Genomic DNA, 23,008 nt, shown 5'->3' on the forward strand with positions numbered 1-23,008 from the left:
TCTAAAACAAGATTTTCTTGTTTGATTGTGATATAGAAATGTCTCGTTTTGTGTAAAATATTTTATTATKCTGCATGCTTGGCTAATACCTTAAAAATTCAGTGCTGTGGAAATAGCAACATACACTCTGAGAAACAGTTATGAACAATATCTGTGATGTATCTAATTGCCTTGTTTTGTTCATCAGCTTATATATTTTACATAGTAATCTTAGGGCCCATTTTAGAGTTTTGCTTTTTAAAATTTTCACAGTTCTCTTTTACAGAGATGAATTTCCCCTCAAAATTGATAGAATATGAAACTTTGAAAGCAAAAGATTCCTYGTTTAGGCTTCATCCCATTTATTGTGGTAAAATCTTAGTGGTTTTGCTTTGCAAGTCATGCAAAGTTCTAACAGCAGAAGTCAGTGTTCCATTTGACAGGGCTATTTACAACAGGTAAATCCTATAAGTCTTTTAGCCTATAAGTGTTAAAATGTCATGGTAAATCCGTCTCAGGATGAGTTTTGAGATTTGCCCTTTTTTTTTTTAATACTGTTTTCAAACTGCGGCTGCAAATATTGAGAACAGCTTGTGAAATCACGAGGGATAATTTATTGAACTAGTTTCTTTAATTTGTTGCTTTACAAACCTTAGAAAAACATACAATTTTTAGGTATATGGGCTGTAGTTAAGCAGAGTTATTTTTTAAATCTCAGATAATAAAGGATTTTTAACAGAAGTGTCTAGTTAACCTTACCTAAAGAGTTTCAGCGAGTACCTCCCTGATACACTCTAAGCAAAATTAAAAATTTAAGAAGTTATCTATTTAAAAGTTATAAAACAAAGGATTATTCTTGTTTGCTTTTGTATTTGAACAGACAGATTAAATTCATTCATTTTCCAGTGGATCGTGTACAGTATGGTGGTTAATAGCTTTGAAGTATAAAATTAGTCAGGTTATTACACAAGATAACTAATACAATTAACTCCCACACAGTGAGCACTTAGACAGCTACGAAAGAAACACAGATCAACCAGTAAAGGCTTCCCCATGAAGCAGAATAGTTCACTGTAGTTCACGTGTTCAGCGTCCAGCAGTGGCGTGTTACTGTGCAGCAAAGGGTAGGCTCCTGGCCGTGCTGTATGGTGCAGTGCACCTCCCCGTGAATCCTTTTGCTCTGTAGTCATCTTGTGAACGATGCAGCTTGCAGCAAAAGCTACGTTAATCTGTCTCATCTGTTTCTACTGTTCTTAGTCATAGTTGCACTTCTGTTGCACTTGCAGGTCCAGCATGCGGRTTAAGACCTTTTAAGGAATCTGTTATATAGTGGCAGGAAAGTCACCAATTTGGTATAATATTTAGGAAGACTAAATGTAATTTAATGTGGATAGCAGTGTAAAATTCTTAAGTGGCTGTTGGTTATCCTATTGTATAATTTCCCGTTATTATGTAAATGCAATTTCTGTTTGCATGTATTCTGTTTCACTGATTATCAGGTGCAAGTTAAAGAGCACATTCTCTAAATGCTTTTGGATATCTCTACCGTAAACATTCTTTGCATATCTACATAGCAGGAGTAAAATATAACACAGCTGATATGCTTCTGCTTGGTTGTGATTGATATTTATGTTTAGTGGTGGTTTAATTAAATAACAGTATATAGTAGACTAGGAAAAGAGACTGATCTTTCACTTGTCTTTAAGAGCTTTTTGRTTTAAGCTTGTATTTCCTGACACCTAGTTTTTTACACATTTGTGCATTTTTAAATACTAGTATGAACTGTTTTGGTATTTGTTATAATAGCTATTTGTAATAAGCAGTCTCAAGTTTCATTACTTTAAATAATATAAATTAAATGGCATAGGTTTAAAAGCCAGAATCTAGTTTTTAGATTTGGAACAGCACATTTTGAATGAGCAAGCTGCAAGTTGTCATTATCACAGCAATAGGTCTAATAATATGAAAGTTTTTTCTGAACTAAACTACATAGGATGAATAATCTTTTTTCAAAAATTATATTTATTATACTTACTAAACAAAATGGAAATCACACATATAGGTAGGTTTCAAATTGTCTTGATGCAGAGGTGATCTGGCTTAATCCGTATTCTATTAGTTCTCTACTCATACTTTTTTCCTACATAGTGGAAGCTGCTTTTTGGATAGCACTGTATCATTCAAAATAAAAGGCATATTTGTAATKTATAATTTGTAAGAGCTAAGAAATCTTTTACCTCAAAGTATCAAATGGGGCATATGTCATCATTGTTCCCCACATGTGTATCCCAGTATACCATGAGCAGAAAGTAGTACATCCTGCCCTGGGAATGGGAAAAATATATGTGAGGCAACATGTTCAGTCAAAATAAAACYATGTCTGGATTCCAGTGTGGAGTAGTAACTTCTTTATCAGTAGTTTCTTCCTACTGGGTATATGCTGGTATACATTTCTGTAGATGTGAACTTTTACTTGGAGATTTTCTGTATCAAGGAGACCCTCCCATTGTAAATACGGCTTCAGTTATGTCTGGGGGTAAAAGCTGCACCCTTTGAGTTAGCCCTGTACGCTGATAAATTGTCAGCTCCTTGGATCTGGTGATGRCCAGCATAAATTAGATACGTGTTAAAGCTGATTACATTGAGAAGCTGCTCGAATGCCTGTGCATGCCTTACCCCAATCGGCACTGGAAGTACCAAGTGGGTTACAACTCTGCTCTTTGTTAATGAGTATGTTTTTATACTTGATGTTCCTAAGAGATCCAAATTAGACCAGTGTTCTTACACTGTGAGCTTTGCGATAGCTTTATTTTTCTTCTAGGAAGAAATTTTTAAGCGGGAAGGTGTTTTTGTCTTTTCGATTTGAGGTTTCTGTGAGCTACTACAGAATCAGAGTGAATTTCCCCCTCAGGCTCCTAAGGGAATAATCAGTGTGTTTGCTGAACTTTAGTCTTGGTGTCAACTACGCTAAAAATTACATGTCACAGTGGGAATAATGAGCAAACAGTTCTCCTGATACTTTGCAGATCTCTACACAGGCAGGACAACAGCTTTTAAATGATGTTCTCTCTTTGGGGCTTCACTCTGCAAACCTGCTAGTGGAATGGGCACACATCCTCACCGCCTAGGGAATGTAGCACAGTGGCAATGGTAGTATGCAGCCAGCCGCGGCCGTCTTTTCTGACAYGCGTATCAAAAAAAGCTGAAGCCTCCTCTCTAGTATCGGATGCTATTGCTCTGTCGGGTGCTGTAATGCACAGTATTAAAAAATAATTTGAAGAGAGAAATGTACGTTTTGTTGAGCCCAGCAGCCTGGTGTTCCAAAGTACAGTGCCACAAATGCTTTCCAGCTTTCCTTATTTAGTGGTACAGCAAGACTTGCAAAAGTTTGCAATTTCAGCTAGCTGTGAAAATGGCATTTTTCTTTTAAATGGAAATGAAAGTGTAGCTCCTGTTATTTAAGATTTCAAAGGCTAGCAGTATTTTTTCTTACATGTATTTATAACGACATGCCTGAAGTGTCTAGTAAGGAAGGATAGTAATGCTTCTTCTGAGATCCTAATGCTAACACACTTTCGTGAAGCTAAAGAGCTTTCTCCTTGCAGTTCTGTACCTGAAGGTTTGCGTCATGTCATTTAAATCCTTGGAAGCCTGAAATAATATATTTAAACAGGGCTTACTTTCATTTAGCAACTGATGGACCCAAAGGAGCCTTGCTTTGTGCTACACTGTGGGAAGCTAACAGCGCTAATCCCAAGGGAGGAGTGCTTTTAACTGTATTTTTTTGAGGTTTACATGGATAATGAGATGTTTCGTCAACTGTATTTGGTCTTTTGTTCCTTGTTTTGTTATTCAGTGTATATTTTTCTGTCACTGATTGAAAATCTTGGGTCCAGAATACACCTTGTGCTTACCGGATGGAGTACATGTGCTTCTGAGGCAGGACTTGAACTAAAATTTCATTTTGTTGTAGACATAGTGTCTTTGGTGACTTACATGTTAGAGCTGAAGAACTGAACTTGGTTGGAGAAAAATTCTCTGTCTTTGCACAATAGATAGTCCTTGCTGGAGCAGAGGTGTCTATAAACAGCTTGTTTTTTCCTCGCGTCTCTCTCCACTTTCCTCCTACTTCTGCGTAATGACTTCTGTGTTCATGATGAGAACAAAAAGATTTTTTTTAAAACTGTAATTGAGTAGAAACTTGAATGCTCAGCTCTTCTGTCTTTTGTATCATAGTGTGCCATAGTATGTAAATAGAATGAAAAAAGTGTAATATAATACATTGTGCCAATTAATTTACATGATGATAGCAATACACAAAATATCTCACTTACCTTCAGCACCAGTGCTGAAGTATTTATTAAATTTATTATTAAATAATATTTAATTTATTGATATTTATTATTTATTATTAATATTAATATTTATAAATAATAAATATTTATTACATAAATAAAAGGCTAGTTTAGCTGTGGGTCTTATCTTTGAAGTCATTATCACCTATTCAGTATTTTACTTTAGTGGCCCACAGGTTTTGCACTGATACTTCTACATGGTTTCTTTAAGGCTTTGTCTTAGGCCTTCTATCAAACTTTAAATGAAGATAATTCTAAACGAAATCTAATTCTAAATAACCTTTAAAATGATCTTTAAAAATAAAAAAAAATCTTCTATCTCTTCATGCTTTGTAAAGAATTTTGCTTTTTTTAATGGGCCTTTTTAAAAGTTTCAGCTCAGTTTTAACTCTCTAGCTGCATACCAAGTGTTGTCTAATGTGTCACTGCATATATATGCTTTTTCCCTTCTGACAGGGCACAAAGTATTGGATCTTATTTTGCATTTACCTCTTAAAAAGGATTTGTATCCTCTGCATGCCTGAGTAACCATAATATGTGCTGTCATTTGCCTCCTATCATTAAACCCATATGGTTTTGGGCAAACAAATCAGACCTGAGATTTAAAAATAGCAATCCTGTAAAAACTTAAGAAAGTCTATTAAGGAATATTGCCTGTTTATGTCAGGAAAGGAAGCTTTTTTAAAAAATCAGTTATATCCTACATGCCTTTAACAATTCAGTCAGTTAGAAAAGGGGAGAAGCACCTCCCATTCGTCTGTGTTGAAAGTCATGAAAATATCCAGCAATATATGATGGACGCTTGCCAGGAGAGCTACCAGCCGGCAGCAGGAGGAGAGAGGAGGAAGGGAAAAGAAAAAATGTGTGATCCTATCCTTGACTTTGAGGGGCTGGTGGATGTCCAGCTAGCCGCTCACACAGCCTAATGCACAACACTGCTTCGGGTGGCTCCCTCTTAACAGAGGTGTCATCTTGTGCTTGCTGGAAATCATTTTCATCCAGCCTGCTAACTCCGAGCGAAACCCTGTGCGTGGCTGGGACTGCGAGACCTTGGCTCATTATYGGCTTGGTAGTGCAAAACGTGACGAGTAATTGGCTATCAGAAAAAGAAAACAAATTAAGACACGGTTCAGTGGAAAACAGTGGCTTCATAGCTTGCTCTGGAATTGGAATGTTTCTTTAGGAGCTGCCATATTTCAGTTGCTGAATGATAAATAGGCTATAATTATGAAGAAACATTGTTTCACTTCCAGGCATGCTTCTGGCATTCAGGAGGGTAGATACAGGCAATTTTTTTTTATTTTTTATTTTTTTTAAGGGCTGGGACTAAGCTGCTGTAAATCAGTGCAGCTCTGTTTACTTATGCTGGTGTGTACCTTTGCAAACACTGTTCTTATTTGTTCTATTCGCAGTACAGATAAATTTTGCCTATGTAAAATCTGTCTGCACAGATTGTGTCCTAGTGTGTTATAGAGCTGCAATTTCAAATTTTGTGCATGCGGGTGACACTGAATGAAGGTGCAGGTACAAGCAATTTGTGTGTATTACAAATGRAATTGAAGCCAATTCTGCATAAAAGTGTTGATCTGTTATTCAAAAGCTTATGCTGTGGGATAATATTGTGCAGTATAAAATCACAGGCCCATTCATAAACCTGCTCTAATATGTTGGCTGTACTTATTAGGAAAGATAATAAATGATCAGTCACCAAGTAAGTAGTCATATTATCTTTTCTTTCTGTTTTATAAATGAAGGAACAATGTTTGATATACTGGAATCTTCTCTTTTCCCTTTCTTCTGCTTTGCTCATGTCTGAATTGCACATCACATGCCAAAACTGTGTGTTCTGAGGAGCATCTTTATTGCCAAAATTGCTGTTTATTATCTGTAGTTCAAGTTCAAACATCTTTAAAGTTGAAAAGGTCTAAAAATCAATATGAGACAATTTTAGGTGATGATTTTAGAGACTRATTATGAGAATGAAAGATAGATGGTTCTTACTGGTTTGCATGCTTTCTAAAAGACTGAGACTAGTGGCTGAATTCTTCTGCCCTCCTAGGAACTGGTAATAGYGTATAGCTTTTTTGTGTTGTAGTATAGACTGTAACCCAGGGAAACATCCCTGTTAATGTTCAGCCCAGTTAATGGGAGCTATGCACATGCCAGAGGTACAGTTTGCAAATCAGGCTAATTTGAATAAAGATGGGCGTTAATACCTGTTTAAGTGTCCTGAATCAGTGCCCTAGAGTATTTAACAAGATGCTGAGCACTTGCCATAAGATTGAATGTCCTTAACTAACACTGATACATATGTGAGCTGCACATCCTCAATATCTTTCTAAAAACTAAATGTAAATCTTCAGATAAGCTTAGTGATTTTAGTATTAAAGAGCTAATATTAATTGACCTTATTTCAGCTGTTTTTCTGGTTCATTAAGTGGCAATGGTTAAATAGTTTAAGCATTTAATTTGATCTCTGTTGAGAATTTCACATATCGTCTTCTGAGTTTTACATATGTATTTTAAAATACTGTCACGTAATTTCTGTGTATCCACTGTTTGTGTTTTGCCATTACTTTTGTGTATTGCACAGAGAGTAGAAAGTCAGAAGGAGCTAATCTTCGCTGTTCTTTTTTTAATTCTAATTGCCTTTTTATTATTACTGCCTTTTTATTATAAGATAAAAGTAACCAGTTAAAAAAAAAGCTGCATTAGTTTGAAACTGTATTGAAAGTAGTGGACAAAATCAGTACTGATAAGTGGGAAAAGGACAAAATCTACTGAAAAAAAAAGAAATATATTCTATTTCATAAGATGATGTCCAAGTAAAGAGCTCTAGTATAAGAACAGAGAGAAGGAGAATTACCTGACCAGTATCTTCATGCACTTTCCAAGTGTTTGAGTTTGAAATAAATAGAGTAGGTTCAAAAATATACAATATTAGGTTTCATTCTTGTTGGTTTGATTCTTCCTTCTCTCATGTTTTGAATACTCTATTCTTAAACAAGTTGCAGGCCAGAGCAAAGCTGGATTCGCTAGTTGTCAGTTACAGAAAGAACAATGTCCAGTTTTTGCTATTTGTCCTTAGAGTGCACATGCACTGCTGTGGTACAGTATTTCTGGCAATTGAGATCTATTTCTGAATGCATCTGAGATAGCTAGTAAGATGTATTCTGAGAACATAATGAGAATTATTCACAGCCCTGGGCACAATGTGATTCAAACACCCATTTTATAACCTCTAAAACCTGTCAGTGAGGAAACAGAAGAGCATAAGGTAAATTCTTAACAAAGGAAAGAGCATAGCATGGTGCAGTAGGTTTGTTCTCACGTAAATCTGATGATTATCTAAGGATGATTACATCCAGATGAGGAATGCTTTTTAAGCATTCTATTTATTACACTGAAAGTTTAAAGTTAGATTTTATCTTTTTTTCAGCTGATAAATCAGATGATCTTGGAAACTTCYAATTTGAATAAGCTTTGCTATGTGGTAAAGAGCAATTTATGTTTYGAAAACAGCTGTTGCCTAGTTCCTTTTAAGGATATTTAAAAATATTCTGTGGTTGCTTTTACACACACATCAGAAATTAATCTTACTTACGAGTCATAATGCTGTGCCTATAGTACTAGGCTATRTGGACAGGACACAGTGTTCTGAATCAATCTGATTCATGTGTTGCATGGATTTGCAAGCCAAGTGAGAAGGAACATAGTCCACTTTCCAGGTCAAGAGTGAGGGAACATAGGACACATGCCCAGGATGTGTTTCCATTAGAATTTAAGCTGATATTAGATTCATGGCCATGTATATTGTTCCCTTCTCTTTTCCTCCATTTCTAGCTCCTCAGTCAAACATCTCTTCCTTCTGGTAGTGGTGTTTTTCTGATGCAAGTGAACTTCATTGCTTCATGGCACTAAACAGGAGGACATTTTAAAATCTTTTTGCTGAGTTAGTTTTCTGCCATGGTGCATTCATGAAGCAATTTATTAAAGCCTCAGATGTTTGGCAGTACCACTCCAAGATGGATGGGATTGTGGGGCTGCTGCCTTAAATTAGCTCAAATGTTTGTGGAACAGTCTGTGTGTCTGCAGAAGGCAAAGGCAATCTCGTTGCTGGCAGCCATGGTCCTACCTCTGTATGTCTCCATATGTCTCTCCTGTCCCGTATGATCACTGATACTCATGCACAGCAAAGTGAAGGCCCTCTGCCTTTCCCAGCAATAAAAAATCCCTAATCTTTYTAGATGAATAGCTTTCAGTTGGCTTATCAGGCAGAAACAGGGCAGTGTGGAGTCAGAAGATCACCACAGTTTGTGTGAGAAAAGGTTTAGGACCTGGTTTGGCTGGGGGAGGCAGGCTGGGGAAGTCTGCAGGTGACCTACCCCTCAGGCTCTCCTGTCCTGCATTCCCTTGTATGCATCTGTTGTCTACCCTCTTTGTATCCCACATAGTCTTCCTCCTCTAGCTTTCACGTGCCCTGCCAGAGCACTACCTAAGCTGTACTTCCTCTGAGCTTTCCATTTAACCCTTCTGGGTACAGAGTGGTATGAGATCAAGGAACATAGGTTTTGCAAAACAGTTCTTAACCACAGAAGCTTTACAGAATCACAGAATAGTTGAGGTTGGAAGTGACCTCTCAAGATCATCTAATCCAAAACCTGCCCAAAGCAGGCTCAGGTAGAGCAGGTTGCTTAGGGCTGTGTCCAGCCAAGTTTCGAGTGTCTCAGAGATAGAGACTCCACAAACTCTCTGGKTTACCTGTTCCAGTGTTTGACCACCCTCACAGTAAAAAAATGTTTTCTTGTGTTTAAATGGAATTTCCTGTACTTCAGTTTGTGCTCATTGCCTCTTATGCTATCACTGGACACCACTGAGAAGAGTCTGGCTCAGTCCTCTTTACATCCCCCCGCCCCCGGTCAGATATATGTAAGCATTGATAAAATCCTCCCTGAACCTTCACTTTTCCAGGCTGAACAGTCACAGCTATCTCAGCCTCTCTTAGTCTGACAGATGCTCCAGTCTTATAATCACCTCTGTGGCCCTTCACTGGTCTAACTCCAGTCAGTCCATGTCTTTTTTGTACTAAGGAGACCAGAACTGGACACAGCACCACAGATACGATCTCACCAGTGCTGAGTAGAGGGGATAGATCACCTCCCTCAACCTACCTGGAATGCTCTGCCTCATAGAATCATAGAATCATAGAATCACAGAATCAGTAAGGTTGGAAGGGACCTCTGGAGATCATCTAGTCCAACCTCCCCACTCAGCAGGGTCACCTAGAGCATGTTAGACAGGGTTGCATCCAGGTGGGCCTTGAAGATCTCCAGAGAATCCCTCCACAACCTCTCTGGGCAACCTGTTCCAGTGCTCTGTCACTCTCACAGTGAAGAAATTCTCATGCAGCCCAGGATTTTGTTGGCCATCTTTACCGCAAGGGCACATTGCTGGCTCATGTTCAAGTTGTCCACCAGGACCCCAGGTTTTTCTGCAAAGCTGCTCTCCAGCAGTCAGCACCCAGCCTGTACAGTGTGTAGGCTTATCCTCTTCCCATTGCTGAACTTCACAAGGCTCCTCTCAGCCCATTTCTCCAGTTTGTTGAGGTCCCTCTGAATGGCAGCACAACCATCTGGTGTATCAGCTACTCCTCCCACCTTTGTGAGCATCTATGAATATAATTTCTGTTAATATTTGAGAGGGCAGTCTTTTATATCCATCTTACTGTGAAATAAGGTAATGTAATCTGCACCCATGAAAAAATACTTAAATTCTTAAGAAGTCAGTTTTGCTGCTGTGACATTGTCTGTTTTGAAGGGTGAAATTTCTGTGGCTCTATTTATGTGCTGGTAAAARCCCTATTGTAGATACCAGTGCAGGAGTGGTTTTGCCCATACATAGATGCCATCATTAGAAAATTAATATGAGCTATAAATGCCAAAGAAGAAGTCTTTACAGTAAAAGCTGCATAACTGTTTGCAAACTTCTGGTATTGCCTCTAATACTGTAGTGTTCTGTTACACTTGTCTGGAAGCTTAATCCTCAGCCTTTACAACTCCTTAATCTTCCCAGGTTGCAGACTTTCTTTGTAGAAGATCTGTTACTCTGTATAGATGTACTAGATWTGAGAGATCATGAAGTCAGGTTTTATTTTGAAAGCATGTCTATTGTCGATTGCTTTTCCTGAAAAGGAYCATTGTCAGAAGCATAAATCAATAGGTTTGCTTTAGAAAAGTTTAAATGTGTTCAACTCATAATACAGAACAGTGTCCATCTCTTCTTACGTATCTTTGTAATCTTACTTTCTGTTCTTGTGTACAGAAAAGCTTAGGTTTAGTATTAATAAAGCTGCTGGAACCTGTGATTGTTCGTTAGCTCTTGCACTCAGCCAATACCTTCACCATGTGGTTGAAAGGCCTTTCCTAAAGGTATCAAGTATCAGGATCAAATAGTTTAGGAGAAACTTGTAATCATCTGTAAAAGAGATGTTCTTTTGCTTTAATTTAGCATGTCTTATACTGTCGTTGTTAATTATATTTTCTACTAGCTTATTTCCTTTCAAGAAAGATTGAGAATGTAAGATCACTAACACAGAGGTAGATCAATAGGTGTTTTATGAAGGGAAGTAAGAAACTCTTGGTGACTGTATTGTAATCCTTTTTCAAAAGAGAATTATTTGAGATAACTCAATTTCATCATATAACTACTACCTTTGGAAGGTTGTTCTGTGTATCCAGAATGTACTTGTTTTACAGGAGCTAGTCGTGATTCTCTCATAGAAGAAAGGAAAGTTTCATAAATTTTATATCACTAAATTGGCCTTTCAGTAAAATCAGAGGGAACACAGTTAAGGATTTTGTCAATTTGTTAATTATCCCTCATTTCTAATCTTATTTCTGCATAAATAAAAGAATTTGCCCTAATTACTTAGAAAGAGGTCTCAATAGTTTGGACACTTGAGATTCCAGGCATTTTGGTTTAGTCTGCTTTGATCTCATGACTGTGCTATTTGATCAATAATATTCGTATGCCACTGAATCAGATGGTTGGAGTGCTCTGGTATTGCTCCTTTCTCATGGAAAGGTAAGGGTTGGGGAGTGGTCCTGACCTCACTTTATCATATCACTTATCAACTGCTCAGCWGTTCAAAGCAGGGTAGCAACTGTAGTCAGGGTAAATCCTCTTTTCTTTGTGTTATGTAGTTCTTCATGAAATCCCTGCAGTACACTATTCCATGAACAAAGTTTATCAGATTAGCAAATATAGCTGAAATATAGCTGGGATAGTAAACACCTGTTTCTTATCCCAGTCATCTCTTGTTTGGTTCTCATTTACCATTAGTACTTTTAGTGCAGYGTCTTATCTGCTTTCGCCTTGTGTCATCCTATTCTTGCTGATGCTTTCATGTTATTGTTGCTTTTGCAGCCTTCTAACTAGCATAATAATAACATCCTGTTGCTAATCTTCATTCCTCTTGCAGTCCAAGAGATTAACTGTGCCTTACACTGTTGATTGATTTTTCKCTCTCTAATAACTTGTTAGCTTTGTTTTACCACTCTTAACATCTCCCTGTCTGCAACGAAGTCTTTAGAACTTGCCTCTAAAATGTTTTTTTTTTTTTTCTTGTAATAGTAGTCAGTAGTAGTAGTAGTCATTATACTGTTCTTGTGCCTGGTCCCCACTTTTCAGCCTTCTGTGTTGTCAGTATTTCAGACCATGCATTTATATGACCTTACTATACTGGGGGGTAAGTAACTGTAACTCCATTCTTTCTCCTCTCCATCAGTATTGACTGGAGCTCTTTGATGCAGAATCTGTTTATCATGTGGCTATACAAGTTTTCTTTTCTCTGTTTGCATATAATGAATTTTTTTTTGCCTTTCCCCATTTTTTGTTTTGTTTTTTGGGGTTTTTTTCTGAGAAAGAGCTGACCATGGCATGCAGCTGTTCAACGGCTCTGATCTTTTGAAGGTTTATCTTAATTTGTTCACACTTTGGTCATCTATCATTTCAGCGCAAGCCTGCTGCATTCTTTATAGAGCTATAGACAATATGTCCTGCAAATCCTCWCCAGTTCTCATAGTTCTTTTGCCTAATTTCCTTCACCAGTGAGTAGAGAGGAAAGGTTGCCTTTCAGCAGTTCCATTTTGCCCAGCAGTGAGTCTACCAAGAGACAGGTCTGCACTGCAGCTGGCCTGCATGTAGGTTAGAGCAATTTTAAATGGGGACAGTAKATTATTAGACTGTAATCCCTCTTGCTTGGAGTTTTTGAGAGCTCAGAAGTCGGTGGCAAAGTTACTGAGAGCATTCCTGTCAAAGAGAACAAATCAATTCAMTGAAGCTGTGAGTACAGCTGCCTCTTCCTGTTGAGCTACACCTGCTTTCACCTTCATTTAAATGAAAATAAAATGAAGAGTCTTAGGCCACCTGCTAGCTGACTATTAAAGCTACAACTGCTAAATGAGGAATAAATGGTTAAATCCCACAGTTTCCAATTTTCAGGAAATTTGAGCATCTCAAAATTTGTTGTTCTTTCARAAACCACTTCCTACATTTATTCTCCCCTCCCCCCAAATTTCTCATCAAACAAGTATTGTCAAATGATCATTTCAGAATCAYATGATATGCTTTTCTGCTGAAACAACAGTGGTATAAGTTTCATATTGCTGCTGAATGGCAAAGAACAATATAATTGGCTAAAATCGTTTTAATTTCAGCCACAAGGTGTTTGGTGATACTGATTTCTTTCCTTTTCTGATWTCTGATACTTGAGGCCTTTAGGAAAGACCTTTCAGCCACATGGTGAATTTGGTGGCTGAGTGCAAGAGCTGATGAACCATGCCATGGGTGCTTGTTGTTCCTCTTGACTGCCCAGACCTCAAAGAAAGCTTGTTCCTTTGACTAGGGAAGTCTACCAGCCTAGGAAATTAGTTTGCATTTGATCCCACAAGCTCCAGGATTCTAATCTTTGGGAAAAATACATACATGTCTTCTCCTAAAGTAATAGGCTGCAGTGTATGCTTCTCTATGGCTTTTGAGCCATATGGAGCTCAAGGGTGGCCTATATGCTGGAGCTATGTCAGGTGAGCAGCAGTCCRAAGGAGTTGCCTAAGTCAGCATTTCCAAGCATCCTGGGACCAAGCAGCATCCAGCAATGGAGTAGGAGGTCCAATGAGGMGTTCCTGTCATCTGCAAATGAGTTCTGGATCTCCACATTATCATGGCTCTCTAAGGTAAACAGTATGACTCAGGGTTCTTGTTCATGTTAATGTTTTAGCATTTACCTCATTGGCATTTACCAGTGAGCACATCTCTCTTACACTGGGCTGCCAAGGAACTGGACAAAGAAAGTGGCAGGAAAATGGGTAGGTGTTGTATCAAAAGATTAGCAGGAAACTTTCAGATGACTCCAGAGTGAAGTGTGTTAGTTTATTAGGCTGCAGTGGATCATTTTAAATGTCCCAGCTGCTCTTCTGGCCAATGTCTCTCCATCAAAAGTAGGCTGGCCTTCCCCTCCCATCTTCTACCTCCATTTTTTAATAGAAAAAAAATATTCTTTTTGTACTGCTTAGAGTCTTCTCATTTTTAATTCTGCTTACCTGTTCTATTCATATGATCCAGAAGGATAGTCAAATGTATAAAAGCCTTTTGGGTTTTTATAGTAGGAAAATACTATTRTTTGGGATGAGTGCTGTATACACCAGGCATCATGCTGTGGTTTGTTGTGGGATGCACACTTAAAGCTGAATCCCTTGAAATGGATTTAAGTGATAAGGTTTGACATTCTGTAAAGTGATTTAGATTCGGAATTCTGATCAGGTTCAGTGCTAGAATCAGCAGGGTATTCAGACATCCAGGAAAAGTGCACTTATATCTACCACATATACCCAACACAACTGAAGCTCGTTATTAATGCAGTCACTCTTTCAGAAATATTTCAACACCTGGACCTGTACATTCTTCAAATGGCAGCATGAGCGGCTGTCTTCATTTACTGCAGACTGAACAAATGGCTGCTTAAAAAAACTTGACAAAATACCTGCTGCTTCACTGGGCTCCATGTGGCTGCATGATTCTATTCAAAATTAAGATTATTACAAGATCAAGACCTTAGCTGGCAAAATAAGATGCTGGCAAACTTCTGGATGTTCTGATCTAATTCCAGTATCATGCTGTTCTGTAGTGCTGAGCGCGAGGCTTAATATATATGTCTCAGTGTATGTTATCTACCCAGGATTTGAAACGAGAAAAAGAATTTTCTCGATTGTTGCCCAGCAATACTATTCTATCTGATTTAACTACAACAGCTTTTCCTTTGCCCTACAAATGTATTTCTGTCACGTAATGAGGTTCTATTGTGCTGTGCATATGTTGGTCCTTGTGCATAAGGAATGACAAGTGCTAGTGCACTGTCAGGATGAGATACACTCATTCCTCAGATGTGTTGTGCCTAGGCACCGGGCCAGAGACAAAGGGTTTCCAGTACCCAAGGAGTACAGCATGGCTCACTGCTTTGGCGTGGGATTTTGCTCTGCTAAAACGTAGGTCTGTTTCTGAACCCTTAGACTGGGTCCTGATACACTGATGATCCCYGTAAGGAATGGAGCTGATGCAAAATGTGCTGGTTTGTTTAAATAATTTTAGTTAAACAATGGTATTGTAAAGAAATATTTTATTTTGAGTAAAAACTTTTTTTTTTTTTGCTATTTTTGTGGTGATTCATAGAAGTTACATAAATTTGGTCTGTTCATTATTTAAATGAACTCTCTGGCTGAATGACAGCTGTAGACCCTTAAGTATCGTGATGAAACAGTATATCTTAGCCCATGCCAGTGAGATCGGACATTGTGACACTGAGCAGGAATGTGTGAGTGTGAACTGTGCCGGCTTTATAGTCTTCAAAAATGGCTGTGATCCAAAGGCAACACTGCTTTTCTGATAAGCCAGTGTTTCAAAAACCTGTATAGTACATACCTGGAATTTAAATGAACCAGCTGCTGAGCCAGCACAGCAGGGTTTACAGAAGTACATTTTGTAAAAATCTTCCATAGATTTTTGCCTTTTATTTCTTTTTCCATTAAAAAAATCAATAAAAGGGACATATTTAGGAGAGGACTGCATCTGTTTGGGTGGGCTATTCCAAAAGCCTCASAACATAAAGAGGATAGCAAATACAAATTGCAGAATGTATGCCTTTCTGTACACTGTACTGTGCTCTGTAAATCAGAGCAGATTTTAAGCAATACATAAATAAGTGAGACTTGTGAGCAGGAACTCCTTTTGGCAGAAAATTACTTTGATCCTTCATGTTCACAATGAAAGAAACAGCTCTGTTTCCTCCCAAATGGTAAGGAAGAGACTTCTCACCACAGAAGAAGCACAAAGAAGCAGGTGCTTCTTTGCACGAGGTCTTCCTTAGTGAAACAATTCCAACTCTGTAACTTTATTTGAGTGCTCACAAGCAACAATGCCAATGCAAAGGCTCACTTGCCTTCTTGCAAGAGAGAAGAGGAATCTGTTGAGGACATCTTATGCATGAGGTTCCTCTCCAGTCTTTTCCTCATCTACAGCATCAAGGTGTATAAAAGTTTACAAGGATTCTCTTCTTCTTCTTAAGAATCAGTGCCAGCCTACTGAGCTGTCCTACAGCTTCTGCAGCTCCAAATGCAGAAATTGAAAATATATAAGTCTAGTTTAATGTCTGGGATGTTTTCTTTCTGACATTTAGGTTGTTTGCTGGTTGAAGGAGACAACTAAGCGCAGGGAGAAGGAAAAGCTGGAGTGACAGGTTCCCAGTTCTGCCGCTTCACCCCTCTGTAGCAGGCAACAGCCCTCCCAAAGCAACCCTCATTTCGTTTCTGAGCTAAAAAGTATCTCCTTTCACATGTACTGTGGTTTTATATTAACTTGTAATTTGGCTAAATTGTTACAAGTTCTCAGGAGTTTGGGGGAATGTGCAATCTCTGGGAGTCTGCCCCTTTCCTCACTTTCCATTGCTAGTCTCACATCCCTTCTCTACAATATAGGCCTCTCTGCTTTCAAAATAAGTTTGTCAAATCTTATTTTCATAGTGTTTTTATTATTTATTTGTTTCATTCATAGAACTGGTTTACTAAGAATTACTAAATCATAAAAACCAGTTTATCCTACCATGTGAACATTTATGAAAGTAGTAAATTACTAAAATAGGATGTTATGATAGGATATTGTTACCATCTTAACTGATAGACCTTTTTTCTAGAGAACAATGAGGTTACTTTTTCACTCTGCATGAGAAACCTGGAACATCCAATACCTTCCAGAACTTAAAATTTGTATCTAACGAGTATATAAATGCATAACACACGCTGATAGATTTACTGTTCCTTAAAGAAACTGAACTGCTAAGCTCCTGATGAAAAGAAAATACTGGTATTGAGACAATTCCATTTTTCTCTCTATCTTTTGGATATTAAACTTGACACTCAGCTGTCATCCATCGTGCCCAGCAGAGTAGAAGGAAGCATAGCTGGAGCTGTCAGTCATCAGACTCTGAGTCAGCGTGCWTAATATACAAACAGTCACTGAATCTTTTTTAACTCATGCTAAGACCAAGTGCTAAGCTGAAGAAAGTGTCTACCTTTAGTCCCCACTACAACACATACTTTCCGCTCACTGATGTTACTGGGTGGTAATACAACACACTCACTGATTGTGGAAGAAGATATTGTCAAGATCTACCTTAAAGGTGAAACCTTAGGAGGAGAATGTGACAATAGCTGATCATTGGAAAGCTTTTTCATGGTCTTCTTTTTTTTTTCTGCCTTTGGTTATGGCAGATTTTGAAAGCAAATAGAAACAGGAAAGGCCTTGGCAAATGGCTCTTCACCTTTTGAAGAGTGAGAGAGAGAGAGAGATCACATAATCTCCTCTCCAGAGAGGATGGAGAATTTTACTGGTAGCTGTATGGGTGGAAGAGCTGCTGTAGGGCAACCCTGGAATTTGTGCTCCTCAAGAGCCAAGTCTAAAACCGTAACTTAACCTTTCCTTTAACTAAAATGAAGAGGGCTCCTAAGTTTTTAACTAAATTGAAAGTTTAATGAGAAATTTATGTTTTGCAGAACATAGCAGATTTTTCTTGAAAAACAAAGCAACTGAAACTTCTGAATCTCTCTCAAAAGTAACAGATTGCTAATGTGGAAATGTCCCTGCTATACTCATTCTCTTATTCTCTTAATTAATTAAGTTTTCTTCCTCAAACAGATACAGTCTCTCATGATGCATGACAGCCAAAGAGTCACTAAATGCAGTATGTTTTACCCAGACAATAGGAAGAAGGAAGAACAGAACAGAACCCTTGATAATTTTGGAAGGAAAAAAATAAAGTAAAAACATTTTCAAAATAAAATTCAAAAACAAAGCCATTTTCAATAAAAACATCCTTAGATACACTCTCCTGAGATTTTTTTGACTAGATTTTGCTTATTCATCAAGTTGACCTAACGTGAAGAAACTTGAAAATTCAGCATATTGTCTAGCCTGGTTTCCATAATTTTTGTCTGAGGAGAGGCAACTCATTTGCATGCTGGTCTTGTTTTTTGTTCTGCTTTGTTGCTGCAAAACCCTGAATAATACCACTGAGTGCACTCTCTTTGTCTTGCTGAACTGCAGATCATTGCCTTTCTTGAGGATCACCATATCTAATCAGGGTTAGACCATAATTTCAATAATATACAGCTCTGTATATTCAAGAGCTGGAAATGCTTGTTCTTTACTAAGCACTTGGGAAAGAGCTGATGGGAAATGTTTGCACTGCTGCTCATCTCACAAGAGATTCAGATGGCTTCTCTGGACAAATTGTTATCCAGAATGACCTTACTATGTGGTAGTAATAGCAAGAGTTTTTACCTTCTAAGCAGAATACAGGACAACATGACTAACTGGGTTTATAGACTGGCATAATACTGACCATAAAATAATAATTTCCTTGGACACCAGGAAGCCTGTTAAGTAGGCAAATGATGAGTCTTCGTAAAACAGATGTAAAAAGCAAAATAATATTTTTATTAAAATTTAAGGCAGTACGATAGAGCTTAATATATTATATTGCCTTTCCCATGCAAGCTTTCTAACTTACATGTAGACATTTGAGCAGYGGGTTCTGCTTTCATAACTTTCTGTGGATTGGTATTGTCAAACTGTAACAAGGTCAACTGGCAGTAAGGGTATTTGGCCCTCAGTACCCTGATGTATTGTGAATCTGTTATTTTCAAATAAATAGATTCTCACTATGCAAATTTGATTAGAATCTGGTCCTGATTTTGAACAGCAAGTTCAAATGAGAAGTAAAGGTCATTTTATCTTGTTGTTAGGGAATAAATGGGCCCAGGGTGTTTCATGTTATAACTGTATATAGTGTGGAACAACAAAATCCCAGTAGTCTCTGAGGTTTTCATACAGAATCCGTAAYGATAACAAATATGGAATTCCTTTCAAATTTGAAAACTATAGATTATATTTATGTAAGTGATTCAATTAAACAGARTATCAAAACATGCAAGTTGAATATTCACTTTATTGACAAGCAAATTCAGTCACTTCTAGAGAAAGTCTTATTCTTTCAAACAGCCCTCATGGTAAATAAAATATTATTTCTGTAGCTGAACTGGGACTTGATTGCTGTGACAATGGTGTTTATTTTCATGTTTTTGAATAGGCATAAAATAGAAATGAAAAAGAAAACAGAACTCTTGGTGGCATACTTGAGACTTGAAGTAAGTGGTGGACCATGAAAGGCTGGTAGGTCAGCTGTAGGAAGTTGTCCCAGGCTGGCATGTCTCTTGTGTCTTCCTCTTCTGCTGGCAGTGGTAAGGTTAGGCTTGCTCTCCAACCCTGGCTAGAGAACCAGGAGGTTACTAGAGCAAGATCACCCATATGATGGGTTAGGTGTTTTTCTGTGATGCCAAGGTGTTACCATTTTTTTGGTCTGAATAACCACTAGAACTGCTAAGGGCTAGTGTTTGGGAGTAAAAGCAGAAGCCTATTGGACTCCCTTCCTCATCTGGCTCCATTTTCCATTTTGATCCCTTCATTCTCTTTTTAAGCCCCCAAACAGGGCACTGTGGTGTCATATGAATTCCACATTATGCTTTATACCTGCATTAGCAGGTATCAAAACTGAGTTCTTTATGTTGACTAATCACACTTCATAAAAATGGGATCAAATCACTTGATGTTGATATACCTCGGGACAGTGACTATTTCATCTTATTAAAAACACAGTTATTTCACCRTTGCTGCCTTCTTGTTGATTGATAGTTACATACTGCATATTTCTGAATTGTTTATGTTATAAATTGTATGGCAGCGGGATGATCTTTATACTGTTTGTACAATGCATTACAAAACAGTGCCTGGATTCTTGTCTTTGTCACCGTGTGTTCCTACCTTGGCATTCAGATGATAGAAAAACCTGTTAGTTACTACCTGACAGCTACTCTTGCAATATACAAAKGTTGGTACAAACCTTGGTAAAAAGGTTGGTACAAATGTTGGTGAAAAGGTACAAATGTTGTAGGTAGTTCGACAACTCCATTGCACAGAACTGATTTGTAGCTGGCTCTTAAATGCTGTGACAGTAGATGTACTGTAATGTTGTTATAGAAAAGGATTGGAAAAGTCATGAAACAAAAAGCTGTCATGCAAGACTGATTACAAAAATGATCTCTCATCAAGCCCTTYGTTTTGAGCCTCATGTTACCTTTAAATTGGAATAAGCCATGTCTCATCTCCAAGTTCTACATTACATTGATTTGATAAATGTTCTACTTTTCACTGGAAGTTTTAGATTTTTTGACTGGCTTTAATATTCCTCTGTGCAGTTAATTAGCTGCCTCTGTCTCAYCTAAAATAATAGACAATTAAGAACATAAGTTTAGAAGGATGTCCTAATTTTATTTTATTTATACTATTTCGTGAGAGGCTTTTCCTTTGATTTGTTAAGATATGCTACAAAGTTGACAAGCATATTTTCTGATTTAAATTGAGAGTACTTAAGTAAGAATCTCTATTTCTGATCCACGGGCTCCCTCTCCTGGTCTTGGAGATGTATGTCACCATCCTAGTAGGGGTTTGGTTTCTACTGAAGCCAGTTATTTGCAAAAGCAAAATGCCTTGYTCATGATACAGGTGACACATGTCAGCGGTGTCTCCTAACTTCTTGTTCTTTGTTTAGTCGCAGAACTACCCTCTCCCGAATAGCAATAGCGGAACAAATACTGGTACTGTGAGGAATCAGGGTTGCAGTGTCCAACTCTTCTGTTCAAATACTAATTAACTCATKCTTCATAATACGGAAAGCAATGTTCTGCAATAAAATTTATGAATAAAATCAGTGACCTTTTATGTCCAAATAACTATGTGAAATTATTCTGTCTAATTGAATTAATACTGTCATCTTTGTTTCTGTGACACCTTGGACTCTTGCTTTCAACTCCTGCTGGTCATACATCAACTAAAGTAGACTATTTGCTTGTTGTATTTGTGGTGTTAGGCATGCTGTAGAAATGTGATCTTTAAATTGATATTCTCAGGTTAGAAATAACATCTACATTAGTATTGTAAATTACTTAACAAACTTCAGGCTTTGGAGTCATAAACATACAAAATACCTTGTAGAACAACTTATATTTATTTATCATCTACTTCTGCTTTGAGTTTTTAAGTCGATTTCTAAATTTTATGAAATATGTTCATGGCAGACTCAAAGCAAAAGTTTTGGTGCTGTGGCTTCCCAATATAAAAAAAAAAGTTATTAAAAATTTTTTGTTAAGCTTTAATTTATAGACAAGAGCAGAATTTTACATAGCTTAACGAGTGCAGCAATATTCTAGAGTGGGCCTTCCTTTAATGCTCTCAGTGCACATGTATGTTGCAGCAGACACGATAAAAAGCTCGGCTCCAGATGACTCAGAGCATAGATCTTGCAGCCTGCTCTGAAGTGTCATAAGTCTCTGCATATTGAACCAAAGAATTTCAAACTAACTTCGTGCCTATTTTGTGCCTGGTGCAAATAACTGCGCGTTGTCACAGTGACCTGAGCTGTACAGATCCAAAACACTTGCTCAGGAAATTTGCAGTGTAGATAGTGGCAGGGCTGTCAGGGGGGCTTCCATACATTTATGACACTGCAAAACCAGCACTACATTGGTGTGAAATGCTTTCACTTTAACGTATCAACTATTTTTTCCAAGGTCTGAGTTTATAACAAATATTGAAAACAATCCCTAGAATTTTCATTCATATTAGAAATTGCATGAAGATTTGTAACAAGAAAGATCCTGATGCTGAAATACCAAATCTCATAAGTCATTCCGAAGTCTATTTCTAGAGCTGCTGTTTTAAGTGTTCCTCTCAGCTCCACTTAAAGCAAGTGTTGACAGTTGTGTCTCATGAAGCAAAAACAGTTTGGGGAGAATTAATTATAGCAGCTCCCTCTATTTATTTATTATGCTTGCCGAAGGCACAGGGGGGTGACCTTTCTGTGTGAGCAGAGGATCTAAGATGCACTTGAGAAATGTTAAGCACTTTGCTGCTAAGTTAGTCTGAGTGAAATTACAAGGAGGAGGATAGCTGAAGTGCATAAAAACAAAGCATAATGCGTGAGTCAATAACATCAGTATTTCCTAAAGATTTTCTGTTTTTATGCATACTATCTCCATTTAAAATAAAACTATTTGTTATGTGTTCTCGTTCGTGCTCTGCTTTTGGTCAGCTGCTTTATTGGCTCTGTAAATCTTCTGTCCTAACATCTGTTAGGTATCTGTTCAGCTTATTTAAGCTTACAAGGATCTAAGTGATCTCTGAGTTCAAAAATCTAGGTTCTGTTAACATCAGCAATCTGTGATGTACAAGTAGGTTGACACTTCTCAGTGGAAAGTAGCTTTAACATGTATGGGTTAAACTGGCAATCTGATTTCCTGACTGGAACAGAGCCGTTATGTGCTTTGCTGGCTCACAAGCATCTTGCTTTGTGACCGTGGGAATCCTTGGACCTTTTAACACTTCCCTTTCCCACCTCCTCTCTCCCAATTATTAAGCATTTTTAAGGTTCAGATTGTAAGGTATGGTGAGTTCTTTAAAGGAGTGGCTTTATGCGTATGCTATGAATTGTCAAGTATCTTCCATTAAAGCAGTATTTTTTTTCTTCTCCTTTTTGTGCACAGATACTTGGAACACCAAATGAAGATACCTGGCCTGGTGTCCACTCTTTACCCCATTTCAAACCAGGTAAGTCTAAGGACCAAGTTAATCCAAATTCTCCTCTCCCTGGTAACACAAGACACAGGTGTAATTACTGTTGTCACAGACTGGAAACTAGGTTGTGAAGACAACCCAGTGTTATTTTTGGCAGGTTCCTAATTTATTAATGAACCTCTACAGTGCTGCTTCAAAATGATCCAACAAGCAGTACACAAACCAGTACATAATGCACTTACTCTAGCTGTTCACATTTTATTGGACTGTGTGTGTTCTTCTTTTGTATAATTTCTTTTAATTATTTCCCTCATTTATTACAGTAAGAGCACTGATCTGCTTACATTCTCCTGCCATATTTTGCTGCTAGGTCTCTTACGTTTCATATTGCTGGTAGGCTGATTTTCAGTCTTTTTTTTTTTTTTTTTTTTTTTTTTTTT

The 23,008-nt window shown here is 37.7% G+C and overlaps 1 protein-coding gene across 3 annotated transcripts in view; it reads left to right on the top strand.

Moving 5' to 3' along the window:
- Positions 1–23,008, top strand: part of CDK14 (cyclin dependent kinase 14) — a 330,258-nt gene that overhangs the window by 197,617 nt on the left and 109,633 nt on the right. For all 3 annotated transcript variants that reach the window (XM_085310484.1, XM_085310486.1, XM_085310483.1), the window contains one exon: positions 22,538–22,601. In XM_085310484.1, coding sequence (XP_085166610.1) covers positions 22,538–22,601 — 64 coding nt within the window. The remainder of the gene's footprint in view (positions 1–22,537; positions 22,602–23,008) is intronic.

Source organism: Rhea americana, unplaced genomic scaffold, assembly GCF_003343005.1.
Source record: "Rhea americana isolate MKP2758 unplaced genomic scaffold, rheAme1 scaffold_32, whole genome shotgun sequence".
Taxonomy (NCBI): Eukaryota; Metazoa; Chordata; class Aves; order Rheiformes; family Rheidae; genus Rhea; species Rhea americana.